Source organism: Tachyglossus aculeatus, chromosome 2 (genome assembly GCF_015852505.1).
Source record: "Tachyglossus aculeatus isolate mTacAcu1 chromosome 2, mTacAcu1.pri, whole genome shotgun sequence".
NCBI classification, from domain to species: domain Eukaryota; kingdom Metazoa; phylum Chordata; class Mammalia; order Monotremata; family Tachyglossidae; genus Tachyglossus; species Tachyglossus aculeatus.
This window is the reverse complement of record NC_052067.1, coordinates 30,620,228-30,644,407: the sequence shown is the minus strand read 5'-3', so window position 1 is coordinate 30,644,407 and position 24,180 is coordinate 30,620,228. Positions and strand designations below refer to the sequence as shown.

The 24,180-nt window shown below is 42.8% G+C and overlaps 1 protein-coding gene across 1 annotated transcript in view; it reads left to right on the top strand.

The window, feature by feature from the left end:
- KAT2B (lysine acetyltransferase 2B) overlaps positions 1–24,180 on the top strand; it is a 68,092-nt gene that overhangs the window by 6,165 nt on the left and 37,747 nt on the right. Inside the window, exon 3 of the mRNA XM_038761465.1 lies at positions 16,341–16,467. Coding sequence (XP_038617393.1) covers positions 16,341–16,467 — 127 coding nt within the window. The remainder of the gene's footprint in view (positions 1–16,340; positions 16,468–24,180) is intronic.

Sequence of the window (24,180 nt, the reverse complement as noted above, 5' to 3'; positions counted from 1 at the left end):
AAAATAAAAATACTTCTATTATGTCTGCATTAGCAAGATTTCCTTTTTCATTACATCGTTTAATAAAAGTCCAAGCTGATACTGGGCATTTGTTTTTCTCATATCCCAGTTCCCCCCACTGTCCCCTGAACACATGTGGCCTTCTCCTTGTAAACCGTAAGCTCCTTGTGGGCAGGGTTCGTGTCCACCAACTCTGTTGTATTGTACTTTCCCAGGTACGTGCTCAATAAAACCCATTGATCATGATGATGATTCCCAGGGTCCCGGTGCAGCCAGGGGCCAGAGGGGGTGGCGAGTGCGAGGTTTTCAGGTCCCTGGATATAACCAGCCATCCATTTGGGCAGTTTTGGGGTCATTCAGGAAGCCTACCCCTTAGCATGGTTTTCCTGGAGGATATCTGAGATGTTTCCTTCTTGCTGAAGTACGATGAAAGACGTGAGGTCAAGAGCCAGCTTTGCTGCCAGTCGTCTTTAAGGGAATCAGCAAATGGCAACACCACCGTCCAGAAAAGCCTTGTTTTTACACGGAATCATCCTGGCTAGACAAAGTAAACACACCATTGAGGCAAACAGTACTAGATTGTGGAAAATACCAATTACCAGTCCCCTTTTTGCTGGGTTGCAAAGGAGGCTGGAGCCACAGTAGTCATTAAATAGCAGGTGGGATCTGCTCAGACTCTTTGCAAAACCTTCACACCTTTCATCCCTTGTTTGCGTAATCTGAAATTATTAAATGCTGAAATTTTTAGATAAGAAAACCGCATTATCAGGGCATTGCATTTGGGGTGTATTTAGTTCTATGAAGGGATGCTTTTATTAAGAAGAACAATAATGATAATAAAAACTAATTGTGTATTTAAGCACCTACCCTGTGCCAAACACTGTACTAGGCACTGGGATTGATATACACTAGGCAGTTCAGAGACAGTCCCTTTCCTACATGGAGCTGACGGTCGAAGTAGAAGGGTGAGCAGGTATTGAATCCCCATTTTACAGTTGAGGAAATTTAGGCACAGAAGTTTTTTTTTTGCTTTGTTTTTTAACGGTATTTGTTAAACTCTTACTATGTACCAGGCACTGTATTAAGCGCTAGGGAAGATATAAGCTAATCAGATTGGACACAGTTCCTGTCCCAAATGGGGCTCACAGTCTCAATCCCCCATTTTACAGATGAAGTGATGGAGGCACACGGAAGATAAGGGACTTGTCCAAGGTCACCCAGCAGATGAGTAGCAGAGCCAGGATTAGAAGCCAGGTTCTCTGACTCCGGAGCCACTAGGGAGTCTCTTTCTACTAGGCCACACTTCTTTTCTAGTGAGATACTTTACACCTGATGAAAATATTCTAGACTTGGGGCAAGGCAACTAGTATTGGTAACCAGTCAGATCCTTGCTGCCTCTGGGTGTTTTACCCCCGTGGCAGGGCCACAGCTACTTTCTTGGCAGGGGCATGTAGTGAAGCGTGCTCCTGTGTGTTGTGAGTTTCCCTGCTAAAGTGACAGTTTCCCTGTCCCATCTGGGAGAGTCACGAAGGAATTACAGAGCCTGGTTCATTCCAAGACAGTTGAGTAATGCCGGTGAACCTTGGTGTAAAGTATTAATACAGCCACGTTACTTTGTCAGTTCCCTGAAGTGCTTAGTACAGTGCTCTGCACACAGTAAATGCTCAGTAAATACCACTGATTGATTGAGTCTCCTGTAATGTGGGTGATACATTCTCGATGCACCTCATGTTAAGGAAAACCTATGTTGTACTTCCATCTTGGCTGAAGCCTTGCTCATGCCCAGAGTCATTTCTTCTGATAGCACACTGCATTCTATTCAGAGAAGTGAGAATTGTGGGATGGCCTTTCCCTAATTCACCAGCAACACCCAGAGAAAATGAGGGTTATGGGAGAACTAAGTCGCATTTGTTTTCCTTGAGCAATTAAATGTTAATTGCTTTTTAAAATATTTTGGGACTTAAGAAATGAATGCACAGTGCTTCAGTTGGAAAACAACATAACAAAAAACTCTCCCAAGTGGAGTTGTTTCCAGGTAAGGCAGCAAGTAGCTTGAGACAAAAAAACAAAAACAGAAAAGCAATTAATTTGCAAGGAACAGTGAAGCAGTGTTAGGGGAAACTGCTCCGGTTTATTTCTCCATCAGTTCAGTACTTCAAACGCAAGGAGCTCTTCACCTCTAAAATCCCGAAATTGAAATGTAGATGTTTTGGGAACTTAGGAGGTATTTTATTAGGAGACTGCATCGGGCATGCCACAACAGTAAAACACACTTGAGATATAGTCCCGAGTGAATAGGAACATCTTACTTGGACTAGGACCATTATGGTCCAACTTTCCATCTGATGCAAGGAAAAGGCTTCATGGATGAAGGTGAATCTTGAGGGTAGATTTGAAGGGCGGAATGGAGGTACCTAGGATATTCTGTTCCCTGCTTTCTGGCTTATCTTTTCCCATCCTCTCCACTGTCATATTTCTCTTCAGCTCCTCTGTCTCTGGCCTACCCCAAATGAAGCAAATTCTGACAGTGAGATCTGTAATGGAAAGGGGAAGGTGGGTCAAACAGAAACATTAGTCAAACTACAGTCATTTGGCATTCACAGGTAGTTAGTGTTCACCGTGACTGCTTTTCCGGTCGTCATGGTAAGTCAATAAACACTGTTGTTTAACTTGATAGCTGTCAATAGATTCCAGGTTTCTGTTCAGATCAAGCCCGGAGAAATTAATAGTAGAATCAACTACCTCCCCAAATGTCCTAAAGCCGTGATAACACCTTGTGTTGCTGGACATTTCTCACAAATGCAAATGAAAATTCCCTGTGACTCTTTAGACAGTAGAGCCAATCAAGTTGTTGTCTGAAGTGTCAGACCATTGCTCCACCAGGCTATGGCAACCACCACCCACGACGAACTGGGAGACGAGTCCATTAGTGACATATGCTTGCCTCCTATGGAAAAATCAATCAATAAAATGATGGTATTTATTGAGCACTGCCTGTGTGCAGAGAACTGTTCTGAGCTCTTGAGAAAGTACTGCAGCGTGGCTCAGTGGAAGGATCCCGGGCTTTGGAGTCAGAGGTCTTGGGTTTAAATTCTGGCTCTACCAGTTGTCAGCTGTGTGACTTTGGGGAAGTTACTTAACTTCTCTGGGCCTCAGTTCCCTCATCTGTAAAATGGGGATTAAGACTGTGAACCCCCCATGGGACAACCTGATCACCTTGTAACCTCCCCAGCGCTTACAACAGTGCTTTGCACATAGTAAGCACTTAATAAATGCCATTATTATTATTATTATTACTATGCAAGAGGGTTGGTAGACATGTTCCCTGTCCAAAGCGAGCTTGCAGTATAGAGGGGAAATGTGTTGTCTTTCAGCAGGTTGTGTTTTTTTATATACTTGCTGATCCTCAACTGAATCATAGATGGCTTTGACATTGTTGATATTGCTTTGATATGTCTTAATGGATTAAAGGATTACAGTGCAGAGCACTGTACTAAGCTCTTGGAAGAGTACAATAAAGCGGAGTGGGTAGACTCGTTCCCTGTCCGCGTTGAGTTCACATTGCAGAGGGGGAGACAGACATTAAAATAAATAAATAATTTATAGCATATCACTTATAGCTATGTATATGAGTGTTGTGGGGTTGAGGGTGGGATGAATATCAAATGCACAAAGGTTGCAGATCCAAGTGCATAGATAGACCAGAAGGGAGAGGGAGCTGGGAGAGAGAGGGCTTAATCAGGGAAGGTCCCTTGGAGATGTGACCTTAACGAATGTCCCATTACTTCCAGTCGGATTAACTTCACTCTACTCTTCACCCTCCTTAACTCCATGTTGTTGCTTCCACAGGCCCGGAAAAGCCTTTCTATCTTCTGCTAAATCGCTTCTTTTCTTAAAGCAGAGTTCAGATGACATCTTCAGTTGCAAAACACAGTGTGGACTCACTACTGTCGAAAAACAGTGCAGCCAGTTATTTCATAACACATGTATTTTGTATGCATTTTGGATAGAATGGTTTTAAGAATTAGGGGACAGTCTTCCATTAATGAGTGTGTATCCGAATAGAATGCGATGCGGTGTTGGAAAAAACGGTTGTGTGCATGCCCACAGTTCTGGTTAAGGCACATACTGTAATGCCACGTTTCCCTAATAGGGAGGCCTCTGTCAGGAGCGGAACCCTTGCGTTATAGGAAAACTGCATGTGTTTAGTATCCCATGCATTTGGATGCATTTTTCGTCCATTTTTTTCTCTTCCTCCCCACACCCTTTTTCCCTTTTTCCTCTGCCATGATAGCAAAATCTTTACAGCAAGAGCTGGGCAATCTCTCTCAGTGCAGACACGCTGGGTACTCCATTCAGTAAATATTGATGACACTGCTGATGATGCCGAGATCAGTGTATAAGTATTCATAAGGAAAAAAACCCACCCTTTTGGGTTCCACGAAGCTACTCAAAAATCCAAGGCCTTGAAAATAAGTCTTTTGAAATTTTGGGCATCCAAGTTCCTTTAGGCCAAGTTGAAGGCCTTGTTAGTTCTTAGGAATTCATTTCTCGTGGAAATGGATTTGGTCACTGTTTTCATTCACTTGCTGTTTTTCTGAAATTAAATGTTATTTCTCATTACAGGCTCATGGACCTGGCTCTTCTCCATTATGCACTTTAGGTAGTTCTAGGCTTACCAAAGAGAATTCACAAGATTGGCATCCTTTTTTTTGTGGTATTTGCTACGGGCTTACTTGGCACATAGTAAGCGTTTAACAAATACCGTCATTATTATTATTATTATTACTATTATTATTACAATTACTATGTGCCAGGCACTATACTAAACATAGGGGTAGATACAGATTAATCAGGTTAGACACAGTCCTTGTCCTACATAAGGGCCTGGGAGTCAGAAGGTCATGAGTTCTAATTCTGCCTCTGCCACTTGTCTGCTCTGTGACCTAGGGCAAGTTACTTCACTTCCCTGTGCCTCAGTTTCCTGATCTGTAAAACTGGGGTTTCATTCATTCAGAGCACTGTACTAAGCGCTTGGGAAGTACAATTGAGACTGAGCCCCACGTGGGACAGGGACTGTGTCCAACCTGATTTGCTTGTATCCACCCCAGCGTTTAGTACAGTGCCTGGCACATAGGAAGCGCTTGACGAATGCCACAGTTACTGTTATTATGAGGCTCACAGTCTAAATTCTCATTTTACAGATAAGGTAACTCAGGCACAGAGAAGTTAAGTGACTTGCCTAGGGTCACACAGCAAATTGTGGAGCTGAGATTAGAACCCAAATCCTCCGACTTCGAGGCCCTTGCTCTATCTGCTAGACCATGCCGCTTCTCCTTATATGCTTAATTGAGTAGGACAGAATTAGAGAAACTCTCTTGGTTTTGTTGACAGACAAAGCAGACAGAGGGTACTGAATAATGGTCTGTTTTTCATCAGCCGTACTTGTTTCATACTTGTCCCCCTCCATCGATTTAAACTATCTGGCTAATAGAACATTTATTCTCCTCTTTTGTTCTTCTTTTAGCAGAACTAAAATCTTATAACTAAAGAGGCTCCATTTTTTATTTTTTTTTACTTTTAGGTTGTTAGTTAGAACTTAGTGTATCAGGCAAAGGCCAAATCACCCCATCCTCCCTCTACTGTGCATAAGGAGCCCACGTGAGTTCCCTAATGAGATTGGCCAAGAAAACATAAGCGTAAAATTTAGGAGGAATAATAATTATGGTATTTGTTAAGCGTGCACTTTGTGCCAGGCACTATACAAAGTACTGAATAATTGTGGTATTTGTTAAGCGCTTACTACGTGCCGGGCACTGTAGTAAGCGCTGGGGTGGATACAAGCAAATCAGGTTGGACACAGCCCCCGTCTCATGTGGGGCTCACAGTCTCAATCCCCATTTTGCAAATGAGGTAACTGAGGCCCAGGGAAGTGAAGCGACTTGCTCAAGGTTACACACCAGACTAGTTGCAGAGCCAGGATTAGAAATCACGACTTTCTAACTCCCAGGCCTGTGCTCTATCCACTGTGCCATGCTGCTTCTCGTAAAACATAGTACATTCACGGACCATCTGTAAAAATGACCTAAAATTGTCGTCTCCATAAAAACTGTAAAATGGTTTCTGTGCCACAGATGCAGGTGACCACGTTGCCGGGATGATGACAGGAGGAATGGTGTCCCCACTGCCCCATGGCCCTGCGGTTTCCCTGCTGTGTGGGAGGCAAGCCGAGGAAGGCGGGGACATGCACGCTGGAGACAATTTCAAGAGGGGATGGAGAGTGTCGGGGGAGAGGCAAGGGAAGGCTTTCTTGGCAAGCAGATCCACAAGCACTGACCAAAAAGTCACTTCATCAGGAAGTGATTTTCACCATGCTCTCTTGGAACCCAGTGTTTGGGGCCCAAAAGTGAGGCGTGTCACTGGAAATGGTTTCCCTGCCCTCAAGGAGTTTACATACTCACCCTTGCAGATGTATCTTAATATCTTAGGTAGTTTGCTTTGAGATTGAATACTGCCTTTATTTCAGAGCTGAGTTATTTGAACCAGCTGCTTTTAAAAAGTCTGATGAAACACATTATCCTAGGAAAAATAAAACAGATTTTTAGAGCACTGCAGTGCTTTTGGTCTTAACCAGGTTTTCAGGAAATTGGCCCATCAAGCATATTTATTGAGTGCTTACTGTGTGTAGGGCACTGTACTAAGCGCTTGGGGGAGTACAAACAACAATATAACAGACACATTCCCTGCCCACAACCATGAAAGTTTAACGCGGCTAGTTACTCGAGGTTTCTTTTATGTCATTTAAAAAGCTGGGTTATTGCATGGATAGAATCAATGAGGAAATGAAGACTTTTTTCCCTAAGAAGATTTTCATGCTCCCATTTATACATTTACCAAAGTGTAAATGAGAGGAACAGGTCCAATATCTACCGATGGTTCTTTCTTTGGGTCACCTCTCTTTTTCATGGGCATAATAGTCTCCTAAAACATTTTTGTCATCTGGGTCTCCACTGCCAGCATCTCTCAGACTTCTGTTTCCTCTTCCTAGGTGATTAATCTAGGAATTTCCAGTCTGGCCTTCCTCACCTCCTTATTCCAAACCTCTTTACTGCTTGTTCTTTTATCCCTGGCTTCCAGATTGCAATCACTTTGTTCAGCATGTTTACCCGTGATAGCTCTCTTGCCAACCCTACCGTGTTTTTACATTCTAACTGACCTTGTGAATCAATCCCTTTTCCTGACCTTGTGAATCAGTCAGTCAACGGCACTTATGTGTGCAGAGCATTATACACAGTGCTTGGGACAATTCAAAACAATCCAGTTGGTAGACACAAGCCCTGTCCAGAATGAGTCATGACCCCATTGTGATATAAACACTATTCCTCATCATGGTTGAAATAGACCAGTGCCTTGCTTTTCCCTTTCCTTGTTCATTTTAGCCTAAACTTCTTATTTTGTAGGCCCTCAAGTCATCTCTGTGTAACAGTTGTGAGCTGGAGCTGAGAGTTGGCTTTGAAGCCCCATCCGTAAGTGGGCTGTCAGCTTTCTTTTTTTTTTCTTCTTCTTCCCTTCATGGAACTTTGCTTGCTGCAAGCCGAGCTCTTTCAGGAATGCTCTAGCTAATTAAGGTGAGATTGGGAAAAAGTGTTTCAAAGAAAGAACTTTTCAAGCATCTGTAGAAAAAAGCTTGGTGGCCTTGATTTGAGGTTTTGAAAGTGGAGGAGAAAGAGTGACGGTTAATAATTTCAAAGGACAACGAATCCTGTTTTAGGAAGGAGGAACATGTCAAATGTACCAATTTGTGCTTTGACAAATTTAGACGTCTTTGTCACAGGGGCAATTATTATGGATTAAAATAGACCATCTTGGTGAAGGCCTTTTTGGATAACTTAGACTTGATCCGGCTGACATTCAGCAGAAGACTCCAACTATCTCTTCCAGACATCAGTTAAACCATTCAAGAGGGTGTATTGTGGGTTCAGCTGAAAATATTTGTTCTGTGAGGGCCCAGAAAGAGGGCTTACTAAGCTTCAAGAGGAATTTCTCTAGGGTCATTGCTCCATTGCTGACTCGACTTTTTTTTTTGCCTTTCAGCTTTACACTGCCTTTTCTGTTTATTTCGAAATGGTTTTAACAAAATAAACATCTGTTTTGAAAGTTCTGACTAAATAAAAAATTACAACTCAGCCAGTTGAAGCAGGCCCACATTTAAGGGGAAATGCTACTCTTCAAAGTTTTTGTGCTCTAAGCGTGGTTATTTTTAGTGTAGTTTGGCCAATTCTTATCACAGCTCTGGAAGGTTATTTATTAATCTGGGATACTAATTGTCTCTAAAGCTTTTAGATAAGTGGGTAGGAATTTAAGATTTTTGTTGCAACTACCAAGTCTTTCTCTCCAACTGAAGGAAATCTTTGTCTCTTGTAAGTTTATTTGCAAGTTTGAGTTTTAATGAAAGAGAATACTTGTGCAACCAGATACTTAAAGAGAAAAGGCTTGAATTCCTAATCCCTTAAATGAAGGGTGTGGCGGGATTTTCTGGGGTTGCTGAATTTAATGACTGCTTGTTAGTTTAGAATTCTTCTGAGTGACTTTTCTCAGCTCACCCTGATTTTAATCTTATTCCTTTTTTCCCTCTTTCCCTTTTTGGTTTCTTCCTTTTCTCCCGTTTTAATGGGAAAGAAACAACCAGAATATGCATACACATTATCCTAGTGAGAGCTGACACATCTCACAGTGCCATTGGAGCTGCTTTTTAAAGAAATGCCTTGAAGGATGGGAATGGAAATAGTTTACTTTGGAAGTGGAGCAGTGTTTCTGTGAACTCGCTTCTACTTGATTTGCATTCTGGTGGGGGGCTTGGAGTTTTTGAAATTGCCTTCTGTTTTAGGGTTAAGTCCCTTTCCGTTTTTCATTCTTTGGCTTCCAGGACTCTTTACAACTAGACAAAATAGTGTAGCACGGCTCTGTCCAACAAAGGAAATGAGGAAAGCAATCTAAAATTCCATAACAGGAAGCGATACTTAGTGTCATTGAAACTCATCTTCACGTGATGACCTATATGTAGTAGTTGTAGTAGTAGTAATAGTAAAACTGTGTGCAGAATATTGCATTAAGCACTGGGAACGAGTATATGGGGTATACTCTTAGAGTATATATGTTATTAGACATGAATCCTGGCCCCGCGAGGAGTCTCAGTTTATGAGTATATGTAACATACATGTAATATGGTAACAGTGAACAAATCTTTTTTCCAGACAAATTTTTCAAGGATCTATATAAGTGTAGATGAAGATTACTTTCCAAAGCATCTCCAGGTCTACCCTACAAGGCATGTGAATGCAGTGTCCTGTTGGCAGTTGTCAGAAATAAATGACAATCCCCAGTGACCCTCCCTCAGCTCTATCTGAGGTCACATGGGGGACTTTGCTTTTTATGGTCCCATTACTAGTGCAGACCCAACTCCCAGGCATCAAGCAGTCATATTCGTTGAGCGCTTTCTGTATGCAGAGCACTGTCCCAAGCGCTTGGGAGAGTGAAATATGCAGAGCACTGTCCTAAGCGCTTAGGAGAGTACAGTATCTCCCCCTCCCAGCCTTATTCTCACCTGTCCCACCATCGACCCCCGGCCCACGTCATCCCCCGGTCCTGGAATGCCCTCCCTCTGCCCATCCACCAAGCTAGCTCTCTTCCTCCCTTCAAGGCCCTACTGAGAGCTCACCTCCTCCAGGAGGCCTTCCCAGACTGAGCCCCTTCCTTCCTCTCCCTCTCGTCCGCCTCTCCATCCCCCCATCCTACCTCCTTCCCTTCCCCGCAGCACCTGTATATATGTATATATGTTTGTACATATTTATTACTCTATTTATTTTACTTGTACCTATCCTATTTATTTTATTTTGTTAGTATGTTTGGTTTTGTTCTCTGTCTCCCCCTTCTACACTGTGAGCCCACTGTTGGGTAGGGACTGTCTCTATATGTTGCCAACATGTACTTCCCAAGTGCTTAGTACAGTGCTCTGCATGCAGTAAGCGCTCAATAAATACGATTTATTGATTATTGAAGGTACATCTCCTCCAAGAGGCCTTCCCAGACTAAGCTCCATTTTCATCATCTCCCACTCCTTCCTGTGTCGCCTTGACTTGCTCCCTTTGATGACCCCCCACAGCACTTATGTACGTATCTGTGACTTTATTTGTATTGATGTCTGTCTCCCCCCTAGATTGTAAGCTCCTTACGGGCAGGGAATGTCATGGTTTCTTGTTGTATTGTACTTTTCCCAAGCGCTTAGTTCAGTGCTCTGCACACAGAGAGCCCTCAATAAATACAATCGATTGAATGAATGAATGAATGTACAGAGTTGGTAGACACGTTCCCTGCCCACAACATCAAGGAACTTGCCTCCTCATGCATCTTTGTCTTTCCTTTTGGATAAAATATATTGTATTTAATTCTGATAGGAGATAGGACCTGGCGAAGGAAGTTAAGAAGAGAACCACTGTAAAATATTGATCATAGTAAAGTTAAATTTTGCTTTCTTGCTTGGAAGGGAAGGTCAAGAGAAACCAGAACAAATATGTAAAATTGTAGGAAAATAACTTTGATAAAATGGGGGTTTGGGGAAAAAGCTGAAAAGGGCAGCTGAAAAAGCCTCATGAGAAACCTCAAGGGCTGTATAAAGCACAAGTACAGTGTGTTACAGAACAAAAAAAAATCAGGCGATCTGGTAAGAAACCTTGCATGAATAGCTAACAAAGAAAAGGATCATTAGAGGAGAAAAGGTTTCCTTTAAGAAATCAGTCTAGTGAGGAGGCTAGGAAAGCCAGTAATGAGTGTAAACTTATTGTGAGCAGGGAGTATGCCGGTAATAATAGTAATTGTAGCATTTATTAAGGGCTTACTAGTTGCTAAGCACTGTAATAAGTGCTGGAGTAGATGAAGGGTAATCGGGTCCCTCATGAGGTTCACCGTCCAAGTAAGAAGGAGAACAGAGAGTTTAGGCACAGAGAAGTGAAGTGACTTGCCCAAAGTCACACAGCAGGTCCGTGGTGGTGCCGGGATGGGAACCCAGGTCCTCCGACTCCCAGGCACATGCATTATCCATTAGGTTATGCTGCTTCTTTTCACTTGCTTGTTTTGTACTTCCCAAATAGTACAGTGCAGTTGCCCCCAGTGGATGTTCAATAAATGATATTACTGGTAATGAGTGGAAAATCCGTTGCTATTGGGAAATTAGGAGGGTCAGAAATAAGTATAAGGAGAACTATGCAGGGAATGCCAAGTTGATAATGAAGAAGTTCTTTTGACTATATCAAAAAACAGGAAGTTACCTTGGAAAATATTGGAGCTACTTGGTGACTGTAGAATAAGAGGAACTGTGGGGGGTGAAATGGAGATAGCCACGTATTCTTAAATTAGATCTATACCAGGAAAAGTGTTGGGTTGTTTTTCATAATAGTCAAGTCAGAGTAATTGGATCAAATTGTTATGAGCACACAAGATGTTTTAGGTCAAAGCAGTGTGGCCTAGTGGAAAGAGCCCTGGCCCAGGCCCGGGAGTCAGAAGGACCTGGTTTCTAATCCTGGCTCCTCCACTTGACTGCTGTATGTCCTTGGGCGAGTCACTTCAATTCTCTGTGCTTCAGTTACCTCATCTGAAAAATGGGGATTAAGACTGTGAGCAACCCGATCATCTTGTATCTGCCCCAGTGCGTAGCACAGTGCTTGTCACATAGTAAGCACTTAACAAATGCCACAATTATTATTATTATTGTTATTAAACAAATGACCTGGATCAAACAGATGATTGCTGCCCTAACGTTGCGAGATAATTTAGCAAAAGTATGGATCTCTTGTTAAAAGTGCATATAGCCTGGTTCCAAAGGGCCAAAGTAACACCCATCTGTAAAAACAATTTTAGAGGAGTTTTAGGTTGGTCAGGGTCACTTATACATTCATTCAATCGTATTTATCGAGTGCTTACTGTGTGCAGAGCACTGTATTAAGCGTTTGGGAAGTACAAGTTGGCAACATATAGAGACGGTCCCTACCCAACAGTGGGCTCACAGTCTAACTAATAGACTCTGTAATTATCCTCAGGATCAATGAGTTCTGAAAAAACTAAACCCATTGGGGAAAGGACAATGTGGTTTCTGAAAAGGGAAGTCACGTCTCTGGACTCTGTTGGAGTTTTGAGAAGGGTTAACATGCAAATAGTAGAGAAAGATCAGTGGTCATCCTATGTATAGAAATTTCAAAAGACATTCAAGAAGGCTCCTCACCAAAGGCTTAAAAAAAAAAAACTCAGCTATTTTGGGATTGGAAGGAATGTGCTGTCGTGGCTAGGAAATTGGCTAAAAGACAAATGGGAGCTTTTGTGCCACTCTGGGAGACAGAACACTGGACTGGATGAACCACTGGTGTTACATAAGGCATTTCTTTATATTTTTACCAGGACCTCAGATGAATGATTCAGAGAAGGAAGGAGAATTTAAGGAGGACCTTAAATAAAACCTTCAGTGGTTCCTTCATTCTTTTCAAGTTGCCTTTGGACAGGCTGATAGTTGTCGTCGTCACCCGTTGGAGGCAGAGGACAGTCCCCAATTCATCTGCATTTTTGTGGTAGTCAGGCCAGGGCAAGGACTAATATTTGATCCATCTGTACACTGCTGTCATTTATATAAGCAAAAATGTAAAATGTGAGTTGTTCTCAGCACCCTGGTGCTGCAGACAATCCAGTCCTGTTTCAATTGGAAGGCCTTTCACATATTCACAGCCTCCTCTGAAGTTCTGGAACTGAACCACTGCCAAGAAAGGATTTTTTTTTTAATGGTATTTGTAAAAGCGATTACTGTGTATCATGCACGGTTCTAAGAGCTGGAGTAGGCACAAATTAATTCAGGGAGCCAGAAAGGCCCAAGAGATAAGAACCCAAGAAACAGGGAGGGGCCCCCTTTTGTTCTCTGCTTTTTGTCCATAAAGGAAATATAGGTATCTAGTGCTGAAGAGAAGTCATGTAGAGAGAGGTAACTAGTTTATAAAAATAGCTCTTTTATATTGTACCATCCCAAGCATTAGTGCAGTGCTCTGCACACAGTAAGCACTCAATAAATATGATTGATTGATTGATCGCTGTGGAAGACGCCAGATCCTCAGTTTAGCAACGAAAAGTAAAAGACTTAGGGGAAGACATTCCTTTTTTAGCAGGATCTATTTTGTGTGTGTTTGACCCTCTAGTAGTTAGCTTAATACAGTGCTCTGCACACAGTAAGCGCTCAGTAAATACGATTGAATGAATACACCACCCTTATCTATTGTAAATGTGTATAGTCATTCCTGCTATCATATTGTGGCAAGAATGACTATGTTAACTGCTGTTTGTTTTCTTATGGATGCTATAATTACCTTTACTTAAATGATTTTTACCTTTATTTCGGTACAGTATACCATTGATTGATTAATGCAAGAGGGGACATCTCTATTAAGGGAACTCATCCAAATTTGGATGGGAACTTTACTGAACATGGGGAATCAATCAGTGGTATTTAATGAGTGCTTACTGTGTGCAGAACACTTTCCTGAGTGCTTGGGAAGTACAATATAAGGTGAAGAGCTAGAATTCAGAATGCCCCTCCACAAACACACTGTTAGCAGCCTCGGCTTAGAGGAGGACTGGATAGCAAACCCCAAAGGATTCTTGTACTTTTGAGGGGCTTTTATTAAAGAAATGGGATGACAATATTTACCTGTCCCTAAAATCATTAACTGGAAACTGTCCTGCTAGAGGAGAAAGCTAGGTGTCTTGGGGTTTCTCTTGGAAACACTGACAGTTTGGGTCCCATCAGTTGAAGGTGGTAGCAAGTCTTGGCCCAGAGCTGGTAAAGTCTTTGGGAAGAGGTTTTGTGTCTGATGTGCGACAAGGGGCAGAGAAGGGGAGCTCTATTCTGAACTGTCCCTCGTAATGTCAGCCGGAGGCCATAATGGGCAGCCGGCCCAAGCCCCAGTTGCCAGGTAGACCATCACCCATCCGCAAACCCTGGGCCTCCTTTTCCTTTCATCCATCTGGGATTGAACCAATGCCTCCTGTCTCCACCCAAAGTCTGGGAGTTACAGCGAGACACTGATTTTTCCAAGTAAACAGAGGTTAAGACTTGCTCGTAATATCATAAAGTTCGGCCAGCAGAATGCCTAGTGTTATGTGTCTGTCTCCCTTATCAGAATGTAAGCTCCCTGTAGGCAGGGATTGAGTGTCCTTCATCCATTGTACTCTCCCACATGCTTAGGGAAGTGCAGTAGAGTAAGTAGGCACAATCCCTGCCCTCGAGATACTTAGCCTGCGGGTTCTTCAGTTTTGATTCCCTGAAGAGCTCCTTTTGGTTCTGTCGGCTGCTCACAGATAATGTACCTGCTAATGTGTGAAGAAAAGGAAATCTATCTTGCCTTTCAAAAACTGGGTCAGCTACTACAGGAAATGAGGAAATGTTTCTAATTGCACTACCTGTTGGAGTTTTGAATTTGAGTCATTATCTGCCCGACTTCTACCCTAAAATCAATCTTGAAACCCTCATGTGGAATTAAGACCCTCGACTTCACATAGAAACACAAACCTAAGGGGAGAGTGGGATTCCCTGGGTTTATGTAAATGTATTTGTTATGTAAGGGATATGGAAGGAATGGCACATTTTATCAGCTAAGTTTTTTCTAGCGCTGTTAATTGCATAGCATTTTTTAGTGATACTTTATAACTGCAGGTTTTCATGTCGTGTCGTGGGTAATCTGGAATATATATCCAGAGCTGATAACCATATATATATATGCGCCTGTGCGTGTGTCTGCCTCCAGAGATATTGGGTCTCTCCAGGGAACTTTTTTATCTTGCCATGAGTGGGTGGTAGATGGTGGTTGTGAAATAATGTATATGAAACACTCTGGGCTGTCACAACCCAGGTTAGCTGGTTTAGGGCCTTTCTTGGGGAAACCTGGATGGATTAGGGGCACAGAGAAATGGTGTCTCTAGTCCTTCCAGGGGATTTTTCAACAGCTAGGACAGATTTTCCCCGAGGGAAACCACTCACTGCAAAGCATGAGGAAGCTGATTTAAAGTGAAAGCACTGGGGCTCTAACATTGTCAGGCTGGCTGGTGGACTTGCCCTGTGGGCTCCTGGCCAGTGGGCTCTATTTGACATTAGCAAGTAGCTACTCGGCACCAGTTAGGAACGTTTTGGTAGGCATTCGCTCCCCAAACTTCCTTCTTCTTTCACTATCCTCCATGACCCTCCTCTCCCTGTGCCCACCCCTAAGCTTACATCCTAGGATTTCCCAATAATGATTTCGGAGCCAGCCTGCCCCAGAACTCTCGAGATGAGAGAAAACTGGTCAGGAAGCTGTTACCACTTTCCTGACCTTCCTGGAACATTCTTGAGCATTGGGGAACTTGGCCTGGCCAAAAGTATCCAGGGCCATAGACATGGGGTTGCAATTCTGAATAGACACCACTCCTGCCTGCAAATCTTGCATGCTGCATGGCTCAGTGGAAAGAACACGGGCTTGGGAGTCAGAGGTCATGAGTTCTAATCCTGGCTCCGTCACATGTCTGCTGTGTGACCTTAATTTCTCTGAGCCTCAGTTACCTCATCTGTAAAATGGGGAGGAAGACTGTGAGCCCCATGTGGCACAACCTGATCACCTTGTAACCTCCCCAGCGCTTAGAACAGTGCTTTGCACATAGTAAGCGCTTAACAAATGCCATTATTATTATTATGCTGGGTCAACAGTGTGAATATTGGGGTTTCCTCAGCAAGTGGTGGCTCTGTCCTCTCCAGCCACCCACTCCCACCACCCTTCCTTGCCCTGTTCTGTTGGCCAAGTCATTTCTCCACCTTTCTCTTCCCCCTGATTCAGGGAGGGCTCTTAGGCTTAAATGTTGGGTAATTTTTTTTTGTGGTTGCAAGAGCCTAAGCTATGCTGAGTGAGGCAGAGTGGGCCCTGTGGGTCAGGTGCGTTGCCTCTGAGACCCTGGAAAATGTCTGAAATGTACGTCTGGATTCTGCCCTGCCTGGAAGCTGGTGTCAGGGCCTGCAACAGCAAAGGGCTTAATGCTGTCTTGTGAAGGCGGTTTGATGTTTTTCTGAGCTGACTTGTGCTGATTGCTGGGGATTATTGGAGTCAGCAAGAACTCCCTCCTTTGTCCCCAGTGCTGTTTGCTTTTTTCTTGAACATTTACTAAAAAAATAAAGTCAACCCATCTCTATCTCACATTTACATTTACTGTTATCATGTGCTAAGCGATGAACCCATGGTCGTCTGAGACATAAGTGCTCCTTTCTCTCTTTGGTTATATATTTTCAGGCTGAAGAATCTTGTAAATGTAATGGCTGGAAAAACCCCAACCCCCCTCCTACTCCTCCCAGGGCAGACCTGCAGCAGACAATTGTCAATCTTACTGAATCATGTCGAAGTTGCAGTCATGCACTAGGTAAGTGACGAAACCTTCATTGGATGTGTTACATCCATACGTGTGTAAATACTAATAAAATTAAGTATTCATTGTGAAGGAACTTAATGCCATTTCCTTTTTGAGCATTAAAATCATTTACTTGTTGCATTTCACCATTTTGCTGTGAAATATTTATGTGGAGTTAAATGCTGATGTTTTCATTCAGCCTCTCTCTTTTGTTGATCCTTTAACCATTGCAGAGCAGATCTGAGTCCAGACCTCCCCATGTCTTCAAAGAGATCACTGTACTCTCATTATTTTAGTGGGGTTGCCAAGAAAGATGAGAAAATAAGATAAAAATTGCAACCTGTAACTTTTTTGGAGCCTTTTGGAACCCTTAGCAGCAGTGTTTCTTATTTCTTTGTTGCACTCCTTCGAGCCTTCTAATTCCATATTCAATTTGTAGCAAGATTTTTTTCTTCATATTGCTTTCTGTGCTCACATTTCTTCTTTCTAGCATGCTGAGACACGCCTATCAGCGCATGTGACTTGAGCATTATCATTTGTGCAAGATGGAACGTTTCATAGACAGATAGCCGTGTGGCAGAGGCCATCCAGCTGTTACTCAGCGTTAATTACTGAATGCAAAGATGAAAAAAAAAACAGTGAATTATCCCTGGGGTGGGGATTATGAAGACATTTCTCCCCCGCCCCCCATAAATTTCACAAAACTTTTTTGAATTACTCCAAATTAGTATTAGAAGCACTGTGGCCTAGTGAGTGGAAAGAGCACAGGACTAGGAATCAGGAGACTTGGGTTCTAATCTCAGTTCTGACACATGTTGGCTGTGTAGCTCTGGGCAAGCCACTCAACTTCTCTGTGTCTCAGTTTCCTTATATGTAAACTGGGGATAAGGTACATGTTCTCCCTCCCTCTCGGACTGTGACCCCCACATGTGACAGGGATGATGATGATGATAATGATAGTAATAATAATAATAATAATGGTATTTGTCAAGCACTTACTATGTGCCAGGCACTGTACTAAGCACTGGGGTGGATACAAGCAAATTGAGTTGGACACTGTCCGTGTCCTACGTGGGGTTCATAGTCTCAATCCCCATTTTACAGATGAGGTAACTGAGGCCCAGAGAAGTGAAATAACTTGCCCAAGGTCACACAGCAAACAAGTGGCAGAGCCGCAATTAGAACCCATGACCTTCTGACTCCTGGGCCGAAGCTCTATCCATTTCACCATGCTGCTGTATCTACCTCAGTTTAATATTACAGTTATTATTACTATACTATTATTATTATTCATCAATGTCCTTGATCAGTGATATGGAGCACTTCCTGTGTGCAGAGCCCTATACCAAGCGCTTAGGTGAGTACAATACAACATAGTTGGAGACACAGTTCTTGCCCTCAAAACGTTTACAGTTCCCTTCAGCTTCAATCAGTCTATCAGTCAGTGGTCTTTATTGTGCACTTACTGTGTGCAGAACACTGTACTAAGTGCTTAGAAGAGTACAGTACAACAGTTGGTAAATATGCATCCTGCCCACAGTGTGCTCACAGTCTAGAGGGAGAAGCAGACATTAATATAAATAAATCATTTGTAATATGCAATATAGATACACAAGCGCTGGGGTTGATGGTGAGGGAAATATCAAATGCCCAAAGGTCACAGATCCAGGTGGATAGACAATGCAGAAAGGAGGAGGAGCTGGGGAAAAGAGGGCTTAATTGAGGAACGTTTCCCCCATGAGTTATTTTAAAACACGCTAGTTGGAATCATCTCCCAGTGAATGGCAGTGGTGTAGAAGCTGATTTAGCAACGTCCACTGTCTCAGAGTTTTTACGTTCTTTTGTCAGAGTTCAGCAGTAGGGTAAATTAGTTCAGTGATTGTTTTTCTCTTCTCTGTTCTTCTTGGAGGGTATTTTTTGCTGGCAGCTGTTACGGCGGCATTGTGTAAACCTCACTAATTAGGATTTTTGTTCCCTTGAGACTTGTTACAGACTTTTGAGATTGTTAAACTACCGACCAGATTAAGGGGTTGGAGATTTGTTGGACGTGAATTAAGGGCTGAACTTTTGTAAAACGTCCCCTTTTGTTCTCCATCAACACCCACCTCATATTGGAGAACTCATTAGCTCCCGTGGCTTCAATTACCGTCTCTATGTGGATGATTCCCAGATTCCCATCTCCAGCCCTGACCTCATTTCTCCTCTTTAGTCTTGCATTTTCTCTTGCCTTCAGCACATCCCTACCTGGATGCCCCATAGGCACCTCGTTGTGGTCGGGGAACATGTCTGTTTATTGGTGTGTTGTACTCTCTCAAGCGCTTAGTGTGATGCTCTGCACACAGTAAGCTCTCAGTAAATACGATTGAATATAAACACCTCAAACTAAACATGTCCAAAACAGAACTCTTCATCTTCTCACCCAAATCCTATCTTTCCTTTCACTGTTGAAAGCACTTCTATCCTCCCTGTCTCACAAGCCCGTAACCTTGGCATTATCCTTGACTCATCCTCTCGTTCAACCTACATACTCAATGTGTCATCAAATCCTGTTGGTTCTACCTTCACAACTTGGCTAAAATCCGCCCTTTCCTCCCCATCCAAACTACTGCTACACTGATCCAAGGACCTATCATATCCTGCCTTGGCTACTGCATTAGCATCCTAGCTGACCTCTCTGTGTCTCCCTACTCCAATCCATACTTCACTCTGCTGCCTGGATCGTTTTTCTACAAAACCACTCATTCCAAATCTCCCCACTCCTTAAGAATCTCCAGTGGTTGCCCATCCACCTTCTCATCAAGCAGGATCTCTTTACCATTGGCTATAAAGCACTCAGTCAGCTCCCTCGCCTCCCTTCTTACCTCGCTGATTTCCTACTACAACCCAGCCCACGCATTTTGCTCCTCGTACATGAACTTATTCACTGTTCCTCGATCTCGTCTATCTTGTTCATGTCCTCCCTCTGACCTGGAACTCCCTTCATATGTGATAGAGCCCCTTCAAAGCTTATTGAAATCACATCTTCTCCAAGAGGCCTTTCCCAGATAGGCTCTCCCCTTTATCTGTCACCTATACACTTGGATCTATCTGTACTACTTAAGCACTTGATTTTCACCCTACCCTCAGCCCCAAAGTGCTTACTTCCATATCTGTAATTTATTTCTTTCTGCTAGTGTCTGGTCTCCCCCTCTAGACTGTAAGCTTCTTGTGGGAAGAGAACGTTTCTGCCAACTTTATTGTGTTGTACCCTCCCAAGCACATCATTGATAGATTAATTGATTTCCTCTTCCATATATCTTTTCCCTTTACTGTCATCCTTCCTCTGTTCTCTTTTCTGCCTCCTGTCCTTCCACCTTTTCCCCTTCACTTATCACTCCCTCTCCATCCTCCCTTTCCCTCCACCACCTCTTTCCACCATTTCTATCCAACATCTCAGTTTTTTTCCTTATCTTTCCTGTGACATTGTATAGGTCAATCTCTGCATTCATTCGTTCAATTCACTCAGTTGTATTTTTTGAGCACTTACTGTGTGTAAAGCACTGTACTAAGCGCTTGGGAGAGTACAATATAACAGTAAACAGACACATTCCCTGTCCACAACAAGCTTACAATCAAGAGGAGTGTGCCTTAAAGCTCCCTTTGTGGCCCTATATTAGCTGGTCATTAGTATTTAGGGTAATGGGGGCTGGTGACAGCACCTTGGTCTGTGAAAGTCCATTTTGTTGTTGCTTCCATTTCTTACACCTTTCTTCATGAAAGGAGTTTTCTTCTCTTTCCAAAAGAGGTGATACATTTCCCTAAATGGTATTTAAGTTCCATAATCTGTGACATCGTAGATTTTTGACTGGCATTCTGCCGAACCATCTACCACCCAGTGCCTGTTTTCGTTTTGAAATCCATCATCTATCGTGCTACTTAATAGTTAATATTTTGCAGCTGGTGTAAGGCTTGCCAGATCTAAATTTGTCATGATATAATTTTAATGGGGTATGGGACGAGGGGTGATTGAAAAAAGGCATTTATAGAATTCTTAGAGGGGAGTTGTCCCAGGGACTTTGTACTGAAACATCTTGCTTATGCTACAGTAGAGTGTATTACATTGATTTACACAGGTTTTGTACACAACAGAATTGGAGTTGGATGATTTGATAAGTAATAGTTCCTCCTAGACTGTAAACCTATTGTGGGCAGGGATTGTCTGTCTGTATTGCTGAATTGTAGTTTCCAAGCGCTCAGTACAGTGCTCTGCACACAGTAAGTGCTCAATAAATACGATTGAATGAATGAATCATTCAGTAAGATCAAAGACTTACAGCCTGTTTTCAAGATTCCAAATTTTGATCTGCTCCTTTCATCTGTCATTTAGTCTATCAGCTTCACTATTCCTCACTTACTGACTGCAGCTTTAAGTTCAACTGTTTTGTGTGGCTTTTTCCAAAACAATTTTTTAACTGATTAAAATTTTAGAGTGCTTAATCAGGGCTTTCCTGGGGAATAAAAGACACCTACTACCGGCCTAATTGTGACCAATTGTTCCTCTGCATTCTTCAGATCATTATTCTGCTTGAAAACAGCCAGCTGCTCTGTGCTACTAATGTGGTTTATGTTACTTTCAGTTTTTCATTCCGGGATTGTATAGTTTACGGCTATTCCTGCTGTGATAGTGTGTTTAGAGAAATGATCGTTTTGAAATGTGTGTGTATGTGTGTGTTTAAAGTCAGTAACTAAGCCTTAGGCCAAATGATCTAAAAACTCTTAATTGTGCTGAGTTCCTTATAGAGGGGAGGAGGCCATACTCTCTGAGATTGGGCAGAGATGTAGTTTTTTTTAATCTGTTTTCGGTAGACATTGTGGCCAACACTCGAGGAATGTGTCTGGCATGCCGATTTCAATTGATCTTTCCTGTGAGCTTTGGGGTAGGAGCCATCATGGCTTTTGGGCATATAAAGTGTGTATTGTTGTCAGCAAAGGTAAGATCTGGATTAGTTGAATCAGATAAATTTGAGTCTGGAGCACATTGAAAGAGTAAATTCTAGCCCGGATTTTGACCTGATGGTCATTTTTATTATTTTGGCTGTAGCTCAAGCCGACCCTGTGACTCCTGAAGCACTGGTGTAATCTGAATTCCCTGGGGAATCATAAATGAATGTTAGAGATGCTTTCCAGATCTGTGGTTAAATAATGATAATAATATTGGTATTTTTAAAGCGCTTACTATGTGCCAAGCACTGTTCTAAGCACTGGGGTAGATGCAGGGTAATTAGGTTGTGCCACGTGGGGCTCACAATCTTCATCCCCATTTTACAGATGAGGGAACTGAGGCCCAGAGAAATTAAGTGACTTGCCCAAGGTCACACAGCTGACAAGTAGCAGAGCCGGGATTAGAACCCACGACCTCTGGCTCCCGAGCCCGGGCTCTTTCTACTGAGCCGTGTTCATACCAATTTGCTCTGTATTATATATTATGTTAACAATAATTGTAGTATTTGTAAAGTGCTTACAATGTGCCAGGCACTGTATTAAGTGCTGGGGTGGATTATACGAAAATCAGGTCAGGCACAGTTCCTGTCCCACATGGGCCTCACTCCCTAAGGGCGAGGGAGCACAGGTATTTAATCCTCATTATACAGATGAGGAAACCGAGGCAAGGAGAAGTTAAGTGACTTGCCCAGGGTCACACAAAAAACATGTGGCAGAGTCGGGATTAGAATCCATGTCTTCTGACTTCCCAGTCCACACTCTTCCCACTAAACCTCGGTTTTGACAAACCCGGTGCTACTCTCTCTCTCATGTTGCCTTTTGATGGTTAATCTCTTCCTAGGTAGCCATTTGTCATTTGGTTCTCTGCATTTTCTGGAGACAAAGTTCATGTCGTCATGGTCTTCAGAGTTAAAGAGATAACCGTCAAAAAGGCCAAGAAAAACAGCCTGGCAGGCAGCAGTATTCATTTGAACAGATAATATGAGTAGGCAGCAAGATTCACAGATTCAAACAGATGGGCTGGGGCTTTGAAGAGAATGATTCTGCCCTGGCCCCCATGTTGGGGTTGGAATTGTGCTTTAGAAATAATGTTTCAGTAGAAGCCCCTTTCTGTGACATGTTATGGAAAAATACAGTTCATCAAGATGTTTGAAAGAGGGGTGGTTAAAAAATGACCATGTGCAAACCTGTGGCTGTCAGGTCGAATTTCAGGCCAATCCAGAGCCACGATTGAGGATGCTAACTCATAATAAAATATTCAGCCCCCCATAAGTCCAGCCTGATTCTGCTTTTTTCTCTTACTTTGTTAGATTGCACCAAAATTAAGTACTAGAGATGAAACCAGTTACCTTGTGTGGGCTACTTAGGGAATTAGCATTTGTGTCACTGAAATGCAGGCAGGAGTCCTGGAAACTTTGCCAGATTTTTTTTTCCGCAAGCTTAATGATGAATCAAAGACTTTTGTAGCTGTTTTATGGCCTCTGGTTTTTAAATTACACTAGTGATGAAAATTGCATCAATATTAGCTAATGAATTGAGGGTACTGATTGAGCTCTTACTGTGTGCAGAGCACTGTAATAAGTGCTTGAGAGAGTAAAGTACAGTAGAGTTGGTTAGCTTACAGTTGGTTAGTAGTTACAGTACAGTAGAGTTGGTTAGAGTTGGTTAGTTGGTTAGTGGATCCCTGCCCACAAGGAGCTTACAGTCTAAAGGGGAAGACAGACATTAAAAGGAATTTCTAAAAGGGGAAACAGCAGGGTACAAAGATATGTACATAAGTGCCATGGGGCTTGGGGTGGGTTGACTATCTAAGTGCTTGAGGGGTACAGATCCAACTGCATAGGTGACAGGGAGGGAGGACAAATAGTGTGGAGAAATGAGAGATTAGTCAGGGCAAACCCCTTGGAGGACATAAACTTTTAGTAGGGCTGTGAAGACAGAGGAAGCAGTGTGGTCTAGTGGGTAGAGCATGGCCTTTAAGTCAGGACCTGGGTTCCGATCTCAGCTCCACCACTTGTCTGATGTGACCTTGGGCAAGTCATTTAACTTCTCTGTGCCTCAGGTACCTCATCTGTAAAGTGGGGATTAAAGCCGTGAGCCCCGTGTGGGACATGGATTGTGTCCAACCTGATTACTTTGTATCTACTCCAGCGGTTAGAACAGTGCTTGGCACATAGGAAGCATTTAACAAATACCATTATTATTGATACTAGTATTTAACAAATATCATACAAAATGGTAGGGAGAGTGGTGGACTGTCAGATCTGAAGGGGGAGGCATTTACAGCTCAGAGGGAGAATGTGGGCAAGGGATCTGCAGCGTGTCAGAGATCGATACAGATTGTACCAAAATAAATACAGCTTTAATCCCCGTTTTACAGATGATTACCTGAGGCACAGAGAAGTTAAGTGACTTGCCCAAAGTTACATCAGACAACTGGCAGAGCTGGGGTTAGAACCCAGGTCCTTCTGATTCCCAGGCCGTGCTCTATCCACTAAGCCACACTGCTTTCTCTGTCTTCACATCCCTACTAAAATTGTATTGCCTCCAAGAGGTCTTCCCTGACTACTTGTGTGGGCTACCTAAAGAGTTAGCATTCGTGTTACTGAAATGCAGGGGGGGGTAATCTGGGTTCATAAATAAGACAGGATTTACAAGCTCACAAATTTTTCACTGGCCTCTCTTGTTCTAAGAGTCATGTTGATAATAAAATAAGTCAATAAACTGAGTGTATAAGCATGGACG